Source organism: Excalfactoria chinensis, chromosome 17, assembly GCF_039878825.1.
Source record: "Excalfactoria chinensis isolate bCotChi1 chromosome 17, bCotChi1.hap2, whole genome shotgun sequence".
Classification (NCBI taxonomy): domain Eukaryota; kingdom Metazoa; phylum Chordata; class Aves; order Galliformes; family Phasianidae; genus Excalfactoria; species Excalfactoria chinensis.
The window spans coordinates 4,717,511-4,738,376 of NC_092841.1; the positions used below are offsets into that span (position 1 = coordinate 4,717,511).

Sequence of the window (20,866 nt, forward strand, 5' to 3'; positions counted from 1 at the left end):
CTCTCCTGACTTCTACGCTATTCTCTTGCTGCATTCCAATCATACAATAAATTTTTCCGATTCAGCCAAATCGTTGTTGTAGGATTAAAGGACAAAGTCTTGCAAACACAAACGAACGGATTTTGCTTTCATTTCACAGGGTGAGAGCATAATAAACAGCTTACCTAATTCTACTGTGCGTTGTGGATTCTAACTGATCGCCCCCTGTTAGCTGATGAAGTTTGGTTCTTTCCAAGTGCTCCATATAATTGTGAATCATCTGTTTAAAATGACAGAGAAACAGCAAAAAAGAAAACACAACAGCTTAATGCCAGTTACTTCTATTACAGTTGCATAATTATTGGCAATAAAACCTAACCTTTCTCTGTTCTGCTAAAAGTAGAAAGAGCATTCAGAAACATTTAATAGGTGAACAAAGGACAAAGCAACATTGCAGTGTTTAAAGCCACAAACCAGAAGAGAATCCTGTAATTAAAAAATTAGAGAACTTGTGCTTTCATGCACAAGGAACACTGTAGTAGCATCCAAAGCACACGTGGCATACAAACAACATTTCTGATCCCAAGTGCCACCTTCCAACACACATTAGAGGCTAAGAACTCTAATTACGTCAGCAGATATTCAAGTTTATTATAGGACATCCAGTACAGGTCATTGTTGCCTACCACCAAAAGAAGCACAAAGATGAGAAAGCATATACTCCAAATATTATACAAAGTCGGATTTCTTTCCATGGGCATAAATGAATTCAACATCTCCTTTCTTTCTTTCAAAATTAGTATCAATTTAACTTCACTTAGAGAACTCAAAGCTTTGGTTTCCAACCATCTAGACTGACTCTGGGTTTTTAGCACAGGAGAAGTTCTGCTTGCACGCTCCCTTCCCATTAAGAGGTGGCCACAGGCCAAAGCTGACTCCGGCAGCCATGACTTATTTAATGACTCCTGATTCCAATCTGCCTAAGGATGGTGCTGCTCAGCACTCAGCTAGTCTGGGATGCGCGTGGAAAGCAGGCACAGGCACTGCCATCCCCAAAACGAAAGCTAAAGAAGTATGAAGAGAGCCCCTGCGACTTCGTGCATTTCCAACATTTCTACACTATCAGTCATGATGAACAGGGCATTGAGAACTGAAAAAATCACTGATGTCCCACACAAGAACCCAGCAGATATTTCTCCCTGAAACATATTCAAGTCACAGGTTTCATCTAGGAAAAAAAAATAATAAAAAAAAAAATCTATTGAATGAAAGCAAGAAACCAGTTTTACAGAATATCCTGAGTTAGAAGGGATCTGCAAGGATCATCAAGTCTAGTTTGAGTGCACACATACTTTTAGACCAGCATTATTAAACAGATCTGCACGACCAACATTACATAACCTTTGCTTCTGAAGGCTGTTTACAAACATCAGGACTGAATTCAGCAAGACCTGGAATTCTCCACCTACATGATACTTTCAAGTCAGGGCTGCCCATGGCCAGTAAGACTGGAGCTCAGTGCTGTTAATCCAGACACCAGCTTTGGCCCAAACACCAGCTGCCAACAACAGGCTACATGCAAATATGTAGTCTGCATCTAAGATGTTCTTGTATTTCTTGTATTGCAAACTAGTTTAAAATACCCCAATGGTCGGATAGTCCACAAATCAACAGATTGCATGCTAAGGTACAAACAGATCTTTTAGTGCTCTGCATTCAACTGCACTAATAATTCAGAATAGAAAAAATTATCTTGCTATTTTTAGAGAAACATTATATAATATACTTTAACTGCTGTCAAAAGCTTACAAAGTTTATCCTCCAACAAAATGATAGGAATACAGAGGCTTACTATGAGCATTTCATTACTTCTCTGAATTACTTTTAGAAGCTCGTTCACGTGCAGAAGCGTTCAAAGGAAATGGAAGCTCCACCTTCAGCTCCCCATCCTTATTGTTTTAGCTGTTCCCATCATGCAACCAGAGCCAGCTGTTCCAATGCTTCCCTTGCATAGCACTACATGGCAACAAATGCATAATTCAAATGATTTTAGAAATACGGTGGGTTGTTTTTCCCCTCTGGGATAACCTTGAAATTTAAATAAGACCATTCTGCATCCCATCCATGTGCCCCCTCATCACAGAGGGAATCACTGATCGGAGGTCAACCTACACGTAAGTAACCAGGAACTTCCCAGGGAACTGTTAGTTTGCAAAATAAACCAGTTGGGTCATTAAAACATGCAGCGAAGTATACGATCTAATTACTTCCTTCCCTCACTCTGTTCTTCTTTTGTTTACTGAAATGTCTCATCACATTTATTACCCACATGCGGAGGCCAGAGGGCAGGTCAACTTAAAGGACTCAGTACTGCTCTGCAGATGAAAACAGTGCTGATGGTAAAAGCAGCAAATCCATAGATTGCACACTTCAGCACAAAGCCTGTAAGCTGGAAGAACACGGAAGTAAGATGAGAAAGGCAAAGGTATGCATCTCATGCACATACAGCACAGCAGCTCCTCTGCAGACCCAGACTACAGCATCTCAAAAACCAGGACAGCAGCACCACTGTGTGAAGCCCACACGCTGTCAGAAACTTGACATAATAAATTCCATGTTGCAATTAGCTGAGAAGTTAGCACCCCAAGTGCTTCTTTACAACAGAGTTTTGAAGACTCCCTCCAAAACCACTGGGGTTTGAACCAGATGGCATCCAGCAGCCTTTCCAATGTAAGTTACTCTCAGTCTCAGTACGTTCCTGAAGTGCACCATCCTCACCCAAAACAAGTCTAACAAATTAACGTGCTTGAATTCTGAGAGATCAAAATCTGATCAAGGATTTTGCTATGTTTTAAAACTACATCTACCCAAAGATTGATTATTACTGACAACCGACTAACTGGAGCACACGCTGTACTTACACGTCACGGAAAAGAACAGATAATAAACACAGAAGCCCAGCTACTGTCTTCCTTCACAGAAGCTGGAGTCAAAATAATTAATTGTTCTTAACCTTTTGGAACTGACCATTCATTTTGCTGCCCACAAAAGGCCAGAAGCATTTTGAATATGACCGATTACTCCAGAGATGACATAATAAACACTGACCACTCTTCACCATTTTTGTGACTGCATACATTGCTCAGTTACCATTAGCTGAATGGATTAAAGATAATTCAGAACTTGAACAATTTACCTTACATAGCTAACAGCATTTCAGAATTCACATCAGCTCATTCCAGAGCACAACATGCGCATACTGACTATAATGAGCTTTCAACATATCACAACATAAACAGCAAACCATTTCCCTTGAGCACAAAGCAGTAGCCACGGGGTCATCTTTCCATCTCAAAAAATGGTTGGTTTTGTCTCCTTATACGGCATGTGACAAAATCCAGAACTGTAAGGCACTGCTTCTTCTACCGCATGAACTTCAGCAAGTGGCTCAGTGAAGGGCAACAAGCATCCTGGCACTAACTCCTATTCCCACCCTTACAAACAGGATCGCTCAATGCAAACACACAAGTGTGTATGAAGACAATCCCAGGATGGTAACCGGGACATTTTTCTTTAACCAGGTTGTGGACATCCCCCTTACACCTTTCTTTCTCTTTCTGTGTCAGTGTCCCAGCTCCCCAAGGACAGCTGCAGCAGTTCTTTTGCTCTCAGCTCAGGCTTTGCACGACAGTGTCACTGCTCACCTGACAGAGCCAGCCAGGTTTGACACAAGCAGCTCCCGCCTTTGGGAATGCATCACTAGATATATGTATATAGATCTTCGTGCGTCCCACATAATCTAGATCTAATAAGGAAATTAACATTTTTAGAATCTGTGATTCAGTACAGAAGTCCTAAATGTTTCCACATAACACTCTTCAACCTGTGTTTCTGATGAGCTTGTCACCCAAGCACCATTGCCACTGATGAACCTGATGCCTCTTAACCCACACAAGAGATGGTGTCGCTGGTTGACACAAAACAGGAGAAGATGCTCAACTCAGACTTCACACATCAAGCTGTTAATGCTTAGCATAAGGCTATAGAAAAACTATTTGTTGGAACAGAAACTCTAACCTCAAAGATGCTAAAACCGGTACTCATGCTTAGCCACAACTGTAAATAGAGATCTTCACTTAAGCCTCCTCTTCCAGTTCCCCAGCAGTGAGATTTGTTCAGGACACGTGCTCATCCAAACGAACCTGACTAAGTGCATGTCCAGTGCCAGAGACAGGCTCACTGTTCTGTCACATTCTATCAGTGCAAAACAGCCAGCAACTTGCATGGCCCAATTATGCTTCATTAAACTAAGCCCATACTCTGTGTGTCAGGAAGAGAGATATCGAACCATCTTAGTTAGCCTGGTCTACCCCAAAGGTTGTTTTTGTTGCTTTATAATTGCTTGCTTGAACAGGAAAGGGCTTCGCTATGGGTACCCGGGCAGAGAAGTGCTACAGGTGTTATTCAGCTGTCAAGTAAGTGTTGAAGCTCTGCTTGGTCTCAGTTTTCCAACTGAGTAGTAAACAAAAGCTTTTAGTCAAGCTTTTAAAATTAAAAAAAAAATAAAATGGAATGTTCCCCATCAAAATGCAGGAAAAAAAAACAAAAACACCTGTTATCCTACATTGGGCTTGCTGCAAGTCACCATCAGCAATGCAGCTCTTTGCAACGAAGGTAAACCAAAGCCAGTAGGTGTGTGCAGGAAACAGGTCTGCTTTTAAACAGGTAATATAAGGAACCAGTTTTATGTGAAATAGAACAGTAACCGAGATAAGCTACAATTAAATAACAGTTCTTTTTTGAAGTCCACACAAGGACTTTTTCAAAGTACATAAAAGAATTCAAAGACTTTTGGATTAGACCACTGCCAACCCTTCAACCTTCTCAGCATCACTGTGGCTGTATGACCATCTCCTGCATTGGGTCCCTTATAGGTATAGGAAGAGGGAAACAGTAGATTGCAAAGTTCAAATTCCAGAAGTTAAAATGTGCTCAGCACACTGCTGTACTGCTCTCATCTGCTCTGGGTATCCGAGCAGTGCAAGATCAACACAAGACCTAGCACGTCACTTGTCACAACAGGGATGTGAGAACACGTTCAGGCTGCGTTTATACACCTGTTCTGTCTGGAGATGTCATCCTCTCAATCACCTACTGCAAGTGCCCAGCTATGCAATCTGCTTCCCACTCTGCCACTCAACTGCTCAGGTAACCACATCCTAATCCATTTATGATCCAGCCAGTTAGCTCAAGCACAGACTGACTTAGCAGGGGAGGAAGCTCATGGAATACATTGCACTCACGCTCATTAGCTCATCTCCCACTGTACATAAAAGAGTAAGAAAGACAGAGGCTAATTAGACAAAAGGATTAAGGCTAAATCCCATGCCCTGAACTTCAGCAAGCTGGGGCAGTGCTGCTGTCCCCATAGCTGCAGGCAGTTCCTCGCAGTGCAGGCTGGCAGCCCAGAGCTGCAATGCAGAGCACCATGCCCAGCAGGATGAGCTGGATGGAGCACTCCACACACACTGTAGCAGAGATGCACGTCTCCACATCACACCACAGGCATAACTTCCCATGGCCTAGCCAGCTTATGGAGGTCTTGGTCCATTCTGAATAATGTGGAACTCACAGGAATAGCCCACCACAGCTGAAAGCAGACATGGCCAAAAGGCCTCAGGGAGGGCCAGAGGGGGAATAAGCCAAAGCCTGAAATACAAAACTATTTCTGGGAGGGGAGATGAAGGGGAGCAACCAGCAAAAGCAGGGGAATGAAGAATGACTGCTAGAAATTAAAACTGCAGAAAACACAATCACATTGCATTGTCAGTGTGACATCTGTCATAGAAATCACTGCCAGCATCTTAGAGCTAAAAAAAACAACCAACTAATGCTTTGTTCATTGTTTGATTAATAGAAAGAAAAGGAATCATTATTGAAATAAGCACCAGAGACTGATCACTTGCAAAGACAATGGTGATGCTAATTCGGAAGGAAAGAAATATTCCTTCCTCAACATAAGAGGTTTTTGAAACACTGTAACAGAAGCATTTAAACCAATACGGTTGATAACTTCATTTTTAAAGTAGGCAGAGTACTGGCCAAAATACCTGGCATTTAAAAAAACACATTAATTTTCTACACAGACCTAAAACATTTGAGTATGTTGGGAAAAAGGGAAGCAGGAAATTTCAGAAGGGAAGAGGAAATAATGGGATTGTTACAGACACTCCATAAGTCATAAATATATGCCAGAAACCATCATTAAAATGCTGATCTTCTGAGACAGTCCATGACCACAATGAGGTATGTCTAGAAGTTCAGAGCTTGCAGAACTGGCAATGATCTAATTGCAATCAAAAATGTCTTTGAAAGCAGAGATAAGGAATATCTAGTTCACTCCCTAAGGACTGTCAAACAACCTCTAAAAGGCTCTTGCCATAAACAATCACTTTGCTGGCAGCTATTCTTTGTCCTTAGTCCTGACTCCGGAGCTGAGCTTTCTCAGCCCATAAAACCACCACCTCATCCACTCTGCATTCCTCGCCTTTATCCACTGTTGTCTTTCTGCAGCCCTCAGTCTGAAAACCGTGTCTACCTCTTTAATAGGCACACACACTTCTCATCCAGAGACAGAGACCAAAGCTTACACAGACAAAAGCAGAAACACCCTAAGGCAAAGGTGCTTGTTTTTACAGACTAGGTGATTGTTTTCTGCACCATCCTCATTTCCTTAAGCAATCTGGGTTGTCAACTTGGCTAAACAGAGATGAAATATTAAATAAATAAATAAATAAATGCTGAGACTAGGGAACAAAAGAAAAAAGCAAACATGCTGGAATTAATGAGTATAGAAACATGAGACTTGGTTTCAGGAGCAGAAAGGTGTGAATATATCATGGTACAGTACAGCTTATTTCCTTATAAAGGAAGGACACAGTCACCTCAGTGATAATAAAGCCCAAGGAAGCCTTTCCCTACACCAAAGAAAGCAGATGAAAGAAGTAAAAGCATTTAATAAATTGGAATCAAACCAGTAGAGGCTGCTGTCCATTTTGGAGCAAAACCTATGTAAAAAGATATTTGGAATGTTTCATTAGCATTTCACTGAATTAATGGTGCCCAATGCACGTATTTAACACTGCAAAGGAAGATTGAATAACAACCAGTGCCATTTCCACTGTGATAGCACTCAGATTCTAACCTATGAGAGCAATCAGAGTAAGAGGAGAATAGGAACTGTGCTCAGTGCTGAACTATTCAAACTGATCAGAATTAGTAACAAAACTGAAGTGTTCCCTTACTGAAATAAATACGCTAGCTAGGCAGCAAGCCTCCCTGCATGGGAAAAGACAAAGCAGTTTAGTCCTTTTTCACTCTAGATCTGATTTCAGTAGTGCTGCTACTGTTTTATCTAACTTAATAGATGAAGTCAAACTCATACTGCTATCAATAAGCATGATATGGACTTCAGATCACGATTCTCATTAGGACAACTTTTGAATTTGTTTGCTTCTTGAACAGTACAAGTCAGGAAAGCTGCTGATAAAGAGACCTGAGATTGTAGTTTTGTTTCAATTTCTTTGAAGTTTAGTAATGCACTTTGAATAATCATATTTAACACATGAAAAAGCAAAGTTCGGGTTTTTGTTTCTAATTCTGAGTATCTAAGAAAACTACAGAACTGACAAATGTATAAGCAAACTATCATAGAAAAACATGCATGTAGATGTGAAGGAGATGAAAAGTACATCCTGAATAGCACCAGTTTACAATGAACATTAACAATACAAACATCCAGCATTAACAAGACTACAAAGACATTCAACAGTTTTCCCAGTTGTTCAGAACAAGAACATTTATCTGTGGGAGAGTCCATAAACACATTCTGAATTAATCTTGGTATAAATGACCTACCTCTGTATGTCTTGAATGAAGAGCATTGTATTCTTTCTTGAGTTCTGCCTCCCTCTCCTCAAGCCTGCTAACTAGAAGAAAAAATTGAAAGAGGAATTAAAACCAGATTCGTGAATCTGAAGAAGAGTTTTGATTTGTTCAGGATTAGTCAAACTAGACCAGAGACAAGAATATTCTTCGGAATGAACAGGAAAGGGCAGAATGAAAAAGTATGTCGTTATTCCTATTCTTAACCTCTTCTCACTTGAACTTCCTGAAAATAGCAGCCCAGTCTTACAAACTGCAGTCCTTGAAATGCAAAGCACTAATTACTTTCCCCAGCTGATCTCCAGCCCAACAAAAACATTTTCACATTCAGGAACAGATCACTGCTTGCATCAATCCGGATCTTTTCCACACATGAACAAGGAAAACCTAACGAAAAGCAGAAGCTGCATCACTTCGCTGCACTAAACATAGGATGAGAGCTGTGAGCTCTTGTTAAGGCTCTACAACGGTTTCTTAAAACACAGCCACATCGTATTCTCTACAGTAAATTCATCTAACTACAGTAGATATAAACAAGGTATTTTTCAATAGCTTCAAGCCTTGGTGTTGTGCTACAGAAATTATGGCTTTCATGCTGGCATTCACTCCTATTTCCCCAAATATTAAGATAATCAGTTCACTGAAAGTATTTGAATACTTCCATAAGCATTGCAAGAAGTTAAAAATACATCAAGCAGATTTAAGTAACACGTCAGGAAATAATTAGTATTAAAGGAGATGAACAGGTAACAACAATATTCTTTCCCCCATTAAGACTAAACACTTTTTTTTGCTGCTGGTCCTAAATGTGAATTCCAGCATTCTCTTTTGGTATATCACAGCCTGATGCTTATGTGATATAAGCAGGTGTTTCAAGTATTGTAACTGAGGTTTCCTTATTCTACTTCCATAAGGAAACTTTCCATATTCAATTTGTTTAAATATCCCGGGAAACCTAGAATTTATAGTTACTCATCTCCGGAGACTCAGTGCCAAGCACATTATCTGAAGACAAATGCCAGCACTTTCTTTGCTATTGGCACGTTTTGCTCTTGCTGACTGGGTGTTTTGAAAATCAATTCTCATGTCTTTTTGCTCCAACTATCTGTGTTTTGGCTCAGTACTTTATTGCATGTGGGTTCCAATCAAAAAAATCTTTGCCAGAGTTAAATACTGGAAGAGAAGTACACAACTGTCTATTCACTGCAGTCTGTATAACAAACACTCTGGGATCCTAATCAAATCTTGCTCTTATGAGGACATTAAATTCCTTGACACAACCTTTTGCACTCCACCTACAAATACCTTGCCAAAAGTATTAAATCAAATTTCAGTTATACTAACGGAAGATTGAATGCTTTCATTTCTGCACCATTATCAGGATGAATAAAAGCTCTTTGGGTTAAACAGTAGCCAGTTTTTACACCAGCCTGTATAGTTTCGCTGCACAATACATATGCAAATCTGCATGTTTGGGACGCAACAAGGGACACAAACATTCCATCTAATAAATGGAAGAATTTAGTTCATTATTTTTAGAGTTCTTAAGTTTCCTCATACAGGAGCACGTTATGTGGAAATCTACAGTAAGTGCCCACAGAAAGAAGTGTCAGAACCTGTAATTACAAAGCACGATATGACAAAACAAATTTTACTCAGTATCTTAGACTGATGGGCACAGTAGTCAGAAAAATAACATGTTATGAGAGACGCCCATCAGACAACCTGGTTTATTCCAAGTAATAACTCATTTGCAGCTGCAAGGCAGAGCCCAGCAAGCTCCAGCAGTCCTCATCTCCCTATCCACCTTCTTCTGGCTTTGCACCCAAATTCCCGCTGCCTCTCTCCCTCACAGACCATGGATGTAGCAACCTTTCAGCTGTGCAAGACCTGCTTTAGGACCGGTAAGCAGTCTGGAAGTCATGGAAATGCAAAGCACATCACCGACTGGCTCTGTCTTTTGCACAGCCTGCTCCCTTCCTCAGAAATGGTGTCCAGGAGCCATGGAGCAGCGTGGCAGCCCTGCAGCACCCACTGCCTGCCCCACTCCAAGCCTCAGCTCAACGCAGCTGCACCAGGAGCCAAAGGACACAGGCAATGAGCACTGACCCAGCACCACAAACCGGCGTCTGGACAGCGCGACCAGCACTGACCCCAGGAAATTACTTTTATTGAGTGGGTTTGGGGAGAATTATTTTACACAATGTATTTAACGACAATTAAAGCACCACGCTACACATTACAAACACCCTTCCTTGCCTGCTTCCTTTCCTCTCTGAAATCCACAAAAGCACTGCCCACTGCTATCCGTGTAACAAACACTTGCACAGTGGCTGTGCTTCCATAACAACGCATGCTGTTTTCTCCTTTTATCATCCAATTTCAAACATCTCCTGCAATCAAGTCATAGAAGGCAGCAATACACAGACACAGCTGCTGCACAGTTGAGGAAGACATCTTCAACAGTTCTTATCTGAACTGTCTTTATCACACACAGAAGTTCCAAGCCAGGAAGGCCCCGGAGGGATGCAGCTCACATTCAGAGTATTCCTCTTGAAGTCATTCTCAGTTTGCAGTGCCCATATTACAGTTCTGTGGCTGGGAGGTTCACTCACAATCACATGTGAGCTAAGCTTACATACCCTCTGATACCACATTAACAGACCTCAAAAGAAGCCTTTCCAATGTCAGCAGGGAATCTGCCCTGGCCAGACTATGCCTCCCCATCAGGGAGATGACCCTGACCACATGAATCCACTAGAACTCACTCCCAACTGAACACTGGTGAAGAGATCACACATACCCTCCAGATCTGAATGCAGCAAAAAACAGCACAGAAAGCTTCGGAAGGCTACCATGAGATTCTGGCCCCAGAATCTAACAAACTCATTAAATCACTACTAAACATGCATTCCTGACAGTAGGAACAGGAAGTTAACTGCAGCAAAACAGGAGACAAAAAGCCTCCCACCAGCACAGAGAAGCACATTTAAGCTGAATTGCTGTCAGCGCTGTTCCACTCTGCTCCTGCATAAAGGAGTGTATGACTGGAGGTCCCCTCTAGCATCCAACCAGTATGAAAGCATCCCACAGGAACACCACTATAGACTCATGCTCCAAGTCCATCTGCAAACTTTTCCAGCCCTATCAACACCCTAACACATTCAATGAACTGAAGCACCAATACTAACACAAATCCTCTCAAATCAAACCAAGCAAGCCTAAAAGAGGAGCTTATATATTCCAGTAAACCGTAGAAGCCTCTGCAGTGCCTACATCTTGACAGCACTACAGAGACCAGTGCGACAAGCTGCCCAACCTTGCCTCTTCAGCAATCAGAGCTTACCTCCCAAGTCTGCTGGCTTTACCAAGTTTGGCACACCCTCCATCTGTATGTTGTCCTCTGCCTCAAACTGCTGATAAGCCTGAGGGGGAGAAAGAAAAACAGGCCTGCTAGAACACTAAATCGAGCCCGTGGGATGCTTCGGGGTGGAACTAAGCTCCTGCTGCACAAGGCAGGAGGAGGGTCCAGTGCACTAAGGAGCCCTTCCTGACACTATGACCACCCAAAGGCTCTTCTTGGACAGCATTCATCCAACTCCGCTCTTAAAAGTGGGTCCCATTGCAAACATACGAATCAAGCATAGCCAATCCTGAAAGCCAGTAGGACTTCATGATCTACTAAGCTGCTAAAGAACAGACACAACAACCACTGACTGAAACAGGGACTGGAGCTATCAAACAAGTATTTAACCTGAAAGTGCTAAGACCTGGAAATATAACAGAATGATTATAGTAAACTTTGCCAACCAAACCACTAGCACACAACTCCCCTAAACCAAAAACACATGTATGCAGTTACTAATGTCGGCTGGTTTCAGCCTACTCTCATCACTCTTGCTCAGGCACATTAGCAGATTAGTTTGAAGCAGGTCAATCGCTGCTCTATTTTTCTACTCCATTTTATTTTAGCCTCCAGTATCGTATCACAAGCCTGTGAGGGTTCCTGAGCAAACTGTATGCTCTGCTCCATCTAGTGGACTGCTGATTCCTACAGCACAAACCCCAGGTAATGTCTCAATCTAAGGCAGCCAATAGATGTCCTCAAAGATTAAACACTGGAAAATACTAAGTAAAAATGAGCCATAAGTACAGCTGCAGTGGAGCTGTAGCTGGTCTTCACCTTTTTCACAGAACTGACGGAGGCTCAATGCACTATGGGGGGTATAGATGGAAATTCTACACTTGTTCAGATGAAAACAGAACACCAACCATAGGGAGAAGACTCCCAGCAGTAACTGCCCTGCATTTTCTCCTGAAGCAGTAAAAGCAACAGTTCTGAGGAAAACCAATCTGTGTTTTTACATCAGCTGCCAAAAATGTTGGTCTCATGTGCCAAATAAGACCTGCAGCAAGTGATATCAACCGCTAACTTGTGTCACCCGATGTGGGAAACAGACCCAGCCCAGCAGCTGGGTCACAATGTTTGCAGCTCTGAAATCAAACATTTTGTGTTTGGCTTTTTTTGTTTGTTTGTTTTAATGTGTAGTTTTCCCCCCAATAAAAGCTAACTTGGACTTTTTAATGAAACTCACGCTCGATAAACCTGCAAGGTATGGAAACATATCTGTGCTCCAGCTGTTCTGACAAATGCAGTACACCATCCTTGGGCACTGCAGACCCAGACCAGAAACCAATGCTTTCATCCTCAGAGCCCACTGCCTCCATTGGGAAGCTTTCCAGCCATCCAGACAGAGTTGTTTCAGTTTCCCTTGTAACTAACCCAACAATCCATGTGAATAAACTAGCCTGAAAAGGATTCTTCCAGAAAGCATATTCCAAAGCTGTTCCACTCTTGTATCACAAGATATGCTGCCGTCATCTCCAACATGGAAAAGATGTGGCATTCCTAAAAAGCAATCTCGGCTGGACAAGCTGCAGGTTATTGCTGCAAGTTTTACCATCTGTGTGCCTGACTTGCCAGATTCAAGGTTGAAATCTGAAACATTTTAGCAGTAGCTACGAGCAGAGCTAGCAGCATCATTACAGCGAAACTTAATACGAACCCATTCTGCAGGTATCTATAGCTCTTGTAAAAGACGTTTAGGATCGCCAGAGACTGGTGTCAGCTTCAAACCCTCACCTAACATGTGAGGGAAGAGAAGGGAAAGAATGTAAGTGTTAAACCTCTGATTTAATGAAAGAAACAACAGCATGTCCTTGTGCAGCACTCCCCTGTAGAGCTCAGAGGTGCCCCCTACTGTCAAAAGAATTCACAGAAGTCTGATCAAATTAGAAAACAAAAAAAACAACAAAAAACACCCAAAAAAACCATTTGCACTAAGAGTACATTTTTCCTAAAGACCGATAGCAAAAGCTTCTGAAAACTGCATGTGCTGACAGTGTCTCCATCTGTAGGACCTTCAAGCTATTTAACTTGCTTTGTAGCTCCCACAGGGCCCTGAGAGGGCTGGCACCAACCTTCCCTGCTCAGGTAACACCAACCCAAGGGCAGAGGCACAGTGGAAACTTACAGAGAAAACCAGCGGTGCAAATTGAGATGATGGGCTGCCAGGTCACAGAGCCACACCACAGCAGCACGTTTCTGTAACCAACCTGAAGCCACAAACCCTTACACCTTTGTGCTCCTTTCAGCTGGAGTAGCTACCAGCCTATCCCAGACTGCAATTCCTCACACCTTTCCCCTGTCATCCCCAACAAGCTGACACCAGAGCCACCAAACACAAGCACTTTACACCATGCATGGGCACTAACTCAATGGGCATCTGCCCCTGCCACTCAGGCTTTCATTACCTCCTGCAACTCACAGCACTCCCAGGGCACCACTGGGCCGTGCTGTCACCTCTTCCCCTCTTATTCCTCCTCCAGAGCAGCAGTTCAGTGATTTAGGCTGTGGCTGACACCAAACAAACACATTTGTAATATATGGAAGAAAAACTGAACCACAGTAACTAGTAACTGGTTGGCACAAAATAAGCTTCTTTTTCTACTTCTTCAGTCTCAAATGGCAGGTTTATTCCAGCCCAGCTGGTTGGACGTGGCTACAAACAACCCCACATGATACTTAAATGCAAAGAAAGATATTCTTTTTTAGTTCCCCGTGTCACGAACTGGAAGGAAGAACAAGAAAAGCTCAATGTAATCTGCATCAAATGATTCTGTGTGGCAATGCAGATGAGAGTGATGACTATTTAAATATGTTTGAGTGTAAAAGCATTAATACTGCGATGGAAAAAAACCAGATCTCCAAGTTCTGCATGGGGAAATCTGAGTCACTAAAAACTGACAATTTTACTACTGTCTTCCGCTGCAAAACAATGTAAATACTGTTCTCATGCTTCAAGTATTTTCACAGCAGTTCATTTAATTTGTGAGATAACTCGGCTGCTGCGAGGTACAGCACATAAGCTCTTAAGTAAGAGAGAATATTATCTGCTCTGTTCAAGGCTTTGATACCATTTAGCGTACAGAGCTACCTTCAAAGATGTACTCCCATGTCTCACCTGCTTTCCATTCTACATCATTAAACATCTCCTGGAAAACAGCAGAAATACCAACAATGGCTACTGTGATGTTTCACCAACTCCATCTTCAGTGCTACCCTCAACTTTTGTAAGAGTTTAGATTACTTTTTTAGTGTCAAAACAAATCGTTACTCACTCTTACAGTTATTCTTCATCAGAAGGTATTAAAAAGGTCACCCAGCATCTGAACTCTTGTATTTATACATAGTATTTTAACAGCAAGAATTATAATTTCCGACCCAAAGGCAGCAGACAGCTATTCAGTCCATCTCCATGATGCAATGCACACAGAAGTGTTCAAACTTCACTCCTAGGCTCATGTTTTGGCAAAATCACACAACAGTGTCTCATGGAGCTGTCTGTAAGGCTCAAGAATGCTTTAGTTCTGAGTGGAAAGTAGATTGATAACTGCACTTTCACACCCCATTTTCATCTACTATCTACTGCATTCCACTGACACTAATTACAGGTAATGCATTAAGTGGTATCCAATAAACTGATGTTGCTATCTCAGACTCTGTACTCTGATAAAACCTGGCTTGGCCTTTTTCTATTTGCTTACTGATCTCTGTGCCAGACATCCCCAATTCCATTACCAGTGATAACTCTACCACTACTCAGAATGTTGATGTGGTAGCAGTCATCAACACCACAGACCCATTTAAATGCACAGATAGTGGCATAAGGAGTTGAAGAGAAAGAAATATAGCTGGAATACTCAAATCACATCCACTGAAATAAAATAACATTGGGATCTTTGAATCCTAGGACACGCCAATTGCCTTGCCTATAAAATAGGAGAAAAGAGAATACAGTAAAGTTAGACTACTTCAGGAATACACACAGGGTCTTCATACCCTAGAAATGCAGAACGCCAAAAACAGTTCAGTTGCATAACATCCATTAGGTGTTCACAGCCGCATTCCTGCCTCTTTGATCTCACGGCATCGGCAACACTTCAAGGATACGTAAGGCTTTCATGTTGTCTTAGACAAGTTACCAACCCAAATCATAAGCAAAACCCAATGATCCACACAGCTCTATCACTTCTTGAAAGTTACCTTTCCAACACCAAGACAAAAGGTTTTTCTCCACAAAGATTTCTGAACCTCACTCCAGAACTTTATGCCAACACGGTAACTCTTTAAATAACATTATTTCTCACAAAAAAAAATAATTCTAGACAGAATTCAGTAGTTCCATTGGAACAAATGAGTTTGTCACGCAAGTAGTTTTATTAACAGTACATACACTATGTAATTAGAATCCTAAAATTGTACATACATGCACACAGTGTTCAAGGCAAAAAGTGTTTCACATCAATAGATTCACAGCAGTTTACAATGGAATTATGCACAGAAATTGCACTTGGAGTGTACTAAAGTAACAAAACCCCGAGCGTGCAGCCACACGTATTACCAGGAATACAAATGCCTGTGCAACCTGTACTCTTTCACTGCAGTGACAGAAGTGACAGTAGATGTTATATGATGCAATCTCGATGCCATAATCCTGTTGTCAGAGCACAGGGTCCCCACTAACAAGCTGTCTGGGCGGTGGACTCAGAGCACAGGCATTCTGGACATACTGTCCTTTGTTACCAAAATAGACCACCCTACTCTGCTTCCAACGTTTGTTTTTGGCTGCAGCTTTCAACCATACCCATGTTTCCACTCACAAGAACCCTCATATTTCTAATACTACAGCATACTTTACAATAACCACTTTTTATCCTGACCTGATCTATAAACTACTGGAAATTAATCCTGGTTTCCACCAGAGGAAGCCAAAATGGTTCCCTGTTATTCTGTCTGTACAGAACCTGAGAACCATAAAACGGCAACAGACCCGTAAAAGTACCTGCCACTAAGTTTTGCCAACAGCATTCGAAGTCACCAACAGACCATGGAGTCCACTCAAAAAAAGTTACGGCACAGGAAGACAAGAAGTTTTCATTGTTCTGACAGTTCAAACTCCAGAAAGATGAAGCTGTGCATGCCATCTACTCTCATAACAACACTAGTACTTCTACTCTGGCTGCTGACCCACTCACAGCCCTGAAAATTAGACTTCACAGCAGGCAATAATTAAGCTGAAAAAAGAAAGCTCTATCTTCTTGCACTACAGGTACAAAAGGTGGCAAAGTAGAAACAAAAGAGGAAAACACACTGAAGGAAGGGGTATTCTGATGGCTGGCAGCTTACTTCTAGAAGCTGATCTTAGCCCAACCTGCCCAGGCTTGATACAGGCTGTCACTGCATTTGTACACTGCCCAGCAATAAAAGCTGGATATTAACAGGCATTCTAGTCCTAGGTCAATAGAAATTAGCTTTGAAGCACCTGTCATCAGCTGGACGCACTGATCACTGTGAATTAATAGGAACATTATCTCTATACTCTCTGCTAAAGGAAGTTAAATGAAAACAAAAATCATATCCTTCATTGAATGCTTAACAGACTCCCAGCAGAAAAAATAATGAATAGCAGCAAAGGTCTTTCTAGGGATGGGGGGAAATGAAATGAGGGGATTTTTATGGCATTTTGATGTAATGCTTCTCTACTGTTCACACAAGTAGAAGCGGACAAACTCATGATCAAGTTTCAATCAGCCTCAGGTTCAGCCTGCAGCCCAGCAGGAAGCTTAGGCTACACTACATCCACTTCCTAACTCACTACTTCAGGCAAACAAATCACTGCTACATTTTTTTTTCCAAAGTTTCCTCAAGTTCTGGTAACTCCACCAACACCTCATTGCAGAAGCACTCAGCCCTTCTTCTGTAAAAGCTAAATGCCTCTAAAATCATTCCAAAATCATACAAGTGTCAATTAGAAGCATTAATCAACCCAGCAACACTCCTAAAGCTGAAGGCTGCATTTCTTCTTAGGACAGACGGTGGTTTAATAAAACACAAGGTCACTTGTGAAAAAGAAAGTTTATTCCCTCGTTATTTGTTGTAAAATAAATTCTAAACATCTCCTCAAAAAGTCGTTAGGTGAGAACAGCGTGATTTAAATGGAAAGCAAAACAACAGGTATCATCAGAATTAGGTTATAAACAAGACAGTCTGTATCTAATTGTTTTGCCTTAATCTTGCACAGGAGATATCTGTGAAGACACAGAAATCAGCACAGATATTTAGCATATGGGTTACCCATGTACAAAACAAAATTTAAATACAATAATATCACATTAAATGAAGTGCAATGTAGTTTTACTCACTTTGATCAGCATAGTTTTTTGCTTTGAGTTCAAGCTGTCGAGTTTGTGATTCTAATGCTTCCACTCTGGTCTGCAAGTCCTTTTTCTCTTGTTCTTGAGAATCCTCAAACTCAATGAATTTCTAGACAGAAGAATATATTGACATTAGCTCTAATTAAGTAAAAACATTACAAGCCTAAACAAAGTTCTTAGGTCATACAGAAGCAACAGATACAGCCATTCCTAGATTTGTTTTTAAGTAGAAAGGCTTGCACTTGAAGCAGCACGCAGGAGAAGGTACAGAGCCCTTGACTGCGAAGAAAGGTAACAAGCAGGTTTCCAAAACAACAGATCTACAGCCCACACTTAACCATGAAGGACACCAATTATACTCCACTCCGACATTTGTTGGTCAAGCATCCTGCCTAGCTCGCTTTGCATCACCACTACTGAGGATCAGCTATCTCAGAGGTGCCTTACCTGGGACCAACAGGAATGTGAATGGTTTCGTTTCATCCCACCTCCACACGCTGCCTGCCAACCCCACACACAAACACAGATCTCAGCACCCTCTGATTTGAATGAGCATCAGCCAAACACACCTGCACCAAGGAACTACAAGAACACCCACTGCAGCAGCCAGGGGCTTACAGCTACTTATGGATACCCTCCAGCAGCGCCCATCACATTCTCTGCTACTTTGGTTTAACAAAGTATCACTCACAAAAACCCGGAGTTTGCAACAGTTACAGTTCCATCAGTTACAGGGTAACAGCTTATTGTGGCACCAGCAATTGGTTTAAACCAGGTACCATTTCATGGTCCCAACAAGGAAAAGCAAAGCGTGCAAGCAGAATTAGGTGAACCCCTTACAAACCAGCTTGTCAAGAAGTACACTGCATGTGATTTGAAGGTATTTCCAAAGCTTTAACCAACACGGGGATCATAGCTTTTCACGCCATGAAAGAGCTCAGCTTGGTGGGGTCATCAGAAGGAACGAGCTGTGATTAAAAAGCACCTCACATGTAGAAAAGCATCAACATCTTGTGGAACAAGAGTTCCTTTCAGGCAAGCTCTGCACAGCTATCACAGGACCACGAATGGCATTCATATGACTGTGCCTGAAGCAACAGCCATGAACCAACTGAGCAGCAGCTGACACCAGCCCAAGTACAGCTGCTCTGGGTTCTGCAACTCAAAACTGAGTTCTTCCCTCCTCCAAAAAGACAGATGTGAGGAAGTCTTTGTACGTCACACCCTCCAAGATGCTTAGGATCATTAGTCTGACAGTGTATGACCAAAAATCTCCAACCCGCAACCTGTTCAATCTCTTCTTTGTAGGTGACACAATGGTTTTGCCCCTTCCGCATTGAAAATTCAAGTCAAGTCCAGCTTATTCATTCTTAGCAGACTCCCTTTTATAAAGGGGCTTCAAAGTTTGACACAAATTTGGCACCAGGGCTAAATGCCAACGCAGACTGCTAAATTAAACATGGGAAACATGAAAGGAGAACTGTAACATGAAACTGTAACATCTTTGTCTAGCTGGTTCTCTGATGTAAGTCAGATGTGTCCCATACCTTGGGGAAGGCCGATGACGATTATACTTTGGACCAGACAGCCGTTCAAAGCCTTCAGAATCACTGTTACTAATGAAACTCTTCATTTTGCTCATGTCCTTCAATTGCACGCATTAAAAATGGTTTTGTTTTAAAAGTTAAATGATTTGGGTAATTTTCCCACTGATTTTGTTAAAGTTAGAATCTAGGTTATAACTCCTCTGACTGGAGCTGGGTCAATTTCCCCCCCTTGCTTTGCTGTGTGCTACTGCAGACCAAACCATGGCCTGAGTCCTTCAGACTGAGTATCCCCCCATGGCACGCCTGCATGGGCACAGACACAGCAGGCAGAGCACCCTGCCCTGACACAGCCTGTGTGATGGCCAGGGGAAGACCAAGCAGGCGGGCAACCACTGCAGCCAAGGACATGGGCAATCCACCTGGAGCACCGCTCACTTTGGGCGCTGTTTAAAGAAGATGTAGCAGCACATGTAGGAACACACTGCCTACTCACTGTACCGTTACTGGATATTCTCTCATTTCAACCCAAGCTATTGGTAACACAAAATATCAGCAAGCAAAATCTGGCATTCCCCATTCCAAGTGACTTCCTCTCTAGCCCACAAAGTCACAGCTTACAACTCCCAAGAGAAGTGAGTTTTCTGGCTTTTTTTTTTCTCCTGCAAAGAACAAGCTGAAGGACACCAACATGCCTTTAAACACTCATGCCAATGACAGAAGACACTGAAACCAAAGGGTTCAACCTGCCCTTAGAAGACCACCTTGTTCAAGGCCCTTGGTCTGCGATGATTAACGCCTGTCTGCATCCTAATTTTGACATATGAGGTATAAGCACAGGATCCGATCCACACCTCCTTCTGCTTTCGCCTTCTGCTGAAATACAAACCTCAGATACCTCCATAAGCTATGTTTAGTAACTCCCTTTCACTCCTCCCCATTTTCTCCAGGCAGCGTCAACTTTGTCACTTCAGACAGACATTTGTCTGACCTGCTTAGTAACCTCGGGTACAAAGCAATAAGATTCACAAATCTTCATATAGATTTATCGCTGTATTAAGCTTACTGCAATAATCATTGCAATAGACATGAACGTGAATCACAGTGCAGCACACACATACAGTTTGAACAGCCACCCTAGCAAACAATCATTTGGTGACTCAGTAATACACTGTCAGCAAAATTAAGCATTTCTTCCTACATTTGTCTTTATCACCTCCTCCCTGACACGCTGGCATGCTTTCCTGTCACGTGATCCAGGTGCAGCACTCAGGGTATCTGATTTGAGGGTGCCACCCACTTGGCTGCCTTCATCACCCCGTAACACAGACTTGAGTAACTTCCATTGCGATGATGCTTCCAGCCAAAGGCAGCTGCATCTGTGTGTACACACAAGGTCAGCTACAGAACCAGCTCAGCTAGAGACGGTGCAGATAAAAATACAGGTAGATGAAAACAACTGAGGATGAAGTTGAAGCTGTTGAACTGCCCGTGTTTCCAGGTCCAAGTGAAACTCCTGCTAGCCTCACACAAGTACAGCAGCATACAAGTTCTTCTTCCTGCAGAAGTAAGATGTAAGATCACAGAACACTGAATCTCTTCTCCCCTCCAACTTCTTTGTT

The 20,866-nt window shown here is 42.2% G+C and overlaps 1 protein-coding gene across 4 annotated transcripts in view; it reads right to left on the reverse strand.

The window, feature by feature from the left end:
- SPAG9 (sperm associated antigen 9) overlaps positions 1-20,866 on the reverse strand; it is a 57,585-nt gene that overhangs the window by 34,303 nt on the left and 2,416 nt on the right. For all 4 annotated transcript variants that reach the window (XM_072352012.1, XM_072352011.1, XM_072352014.1 and 1 more), the window contains exons 2-4: positions 17,689-17,809; positions 7,897-7,967; positions 165-259 (exon numbers count right to left, since the gene is read on the reverse strand). In XM_072352012.1, the coding sequence (XP_072208113.1) occupies positions 165-259; positions 7,897-7,967; positions 17,689-17,809 (287 nt within the window). The remainder of the gene's footprint in view (positions 1-164; positions 260-7,896; positions 7,968-17,688; positions 17,810-20,866) is intronic.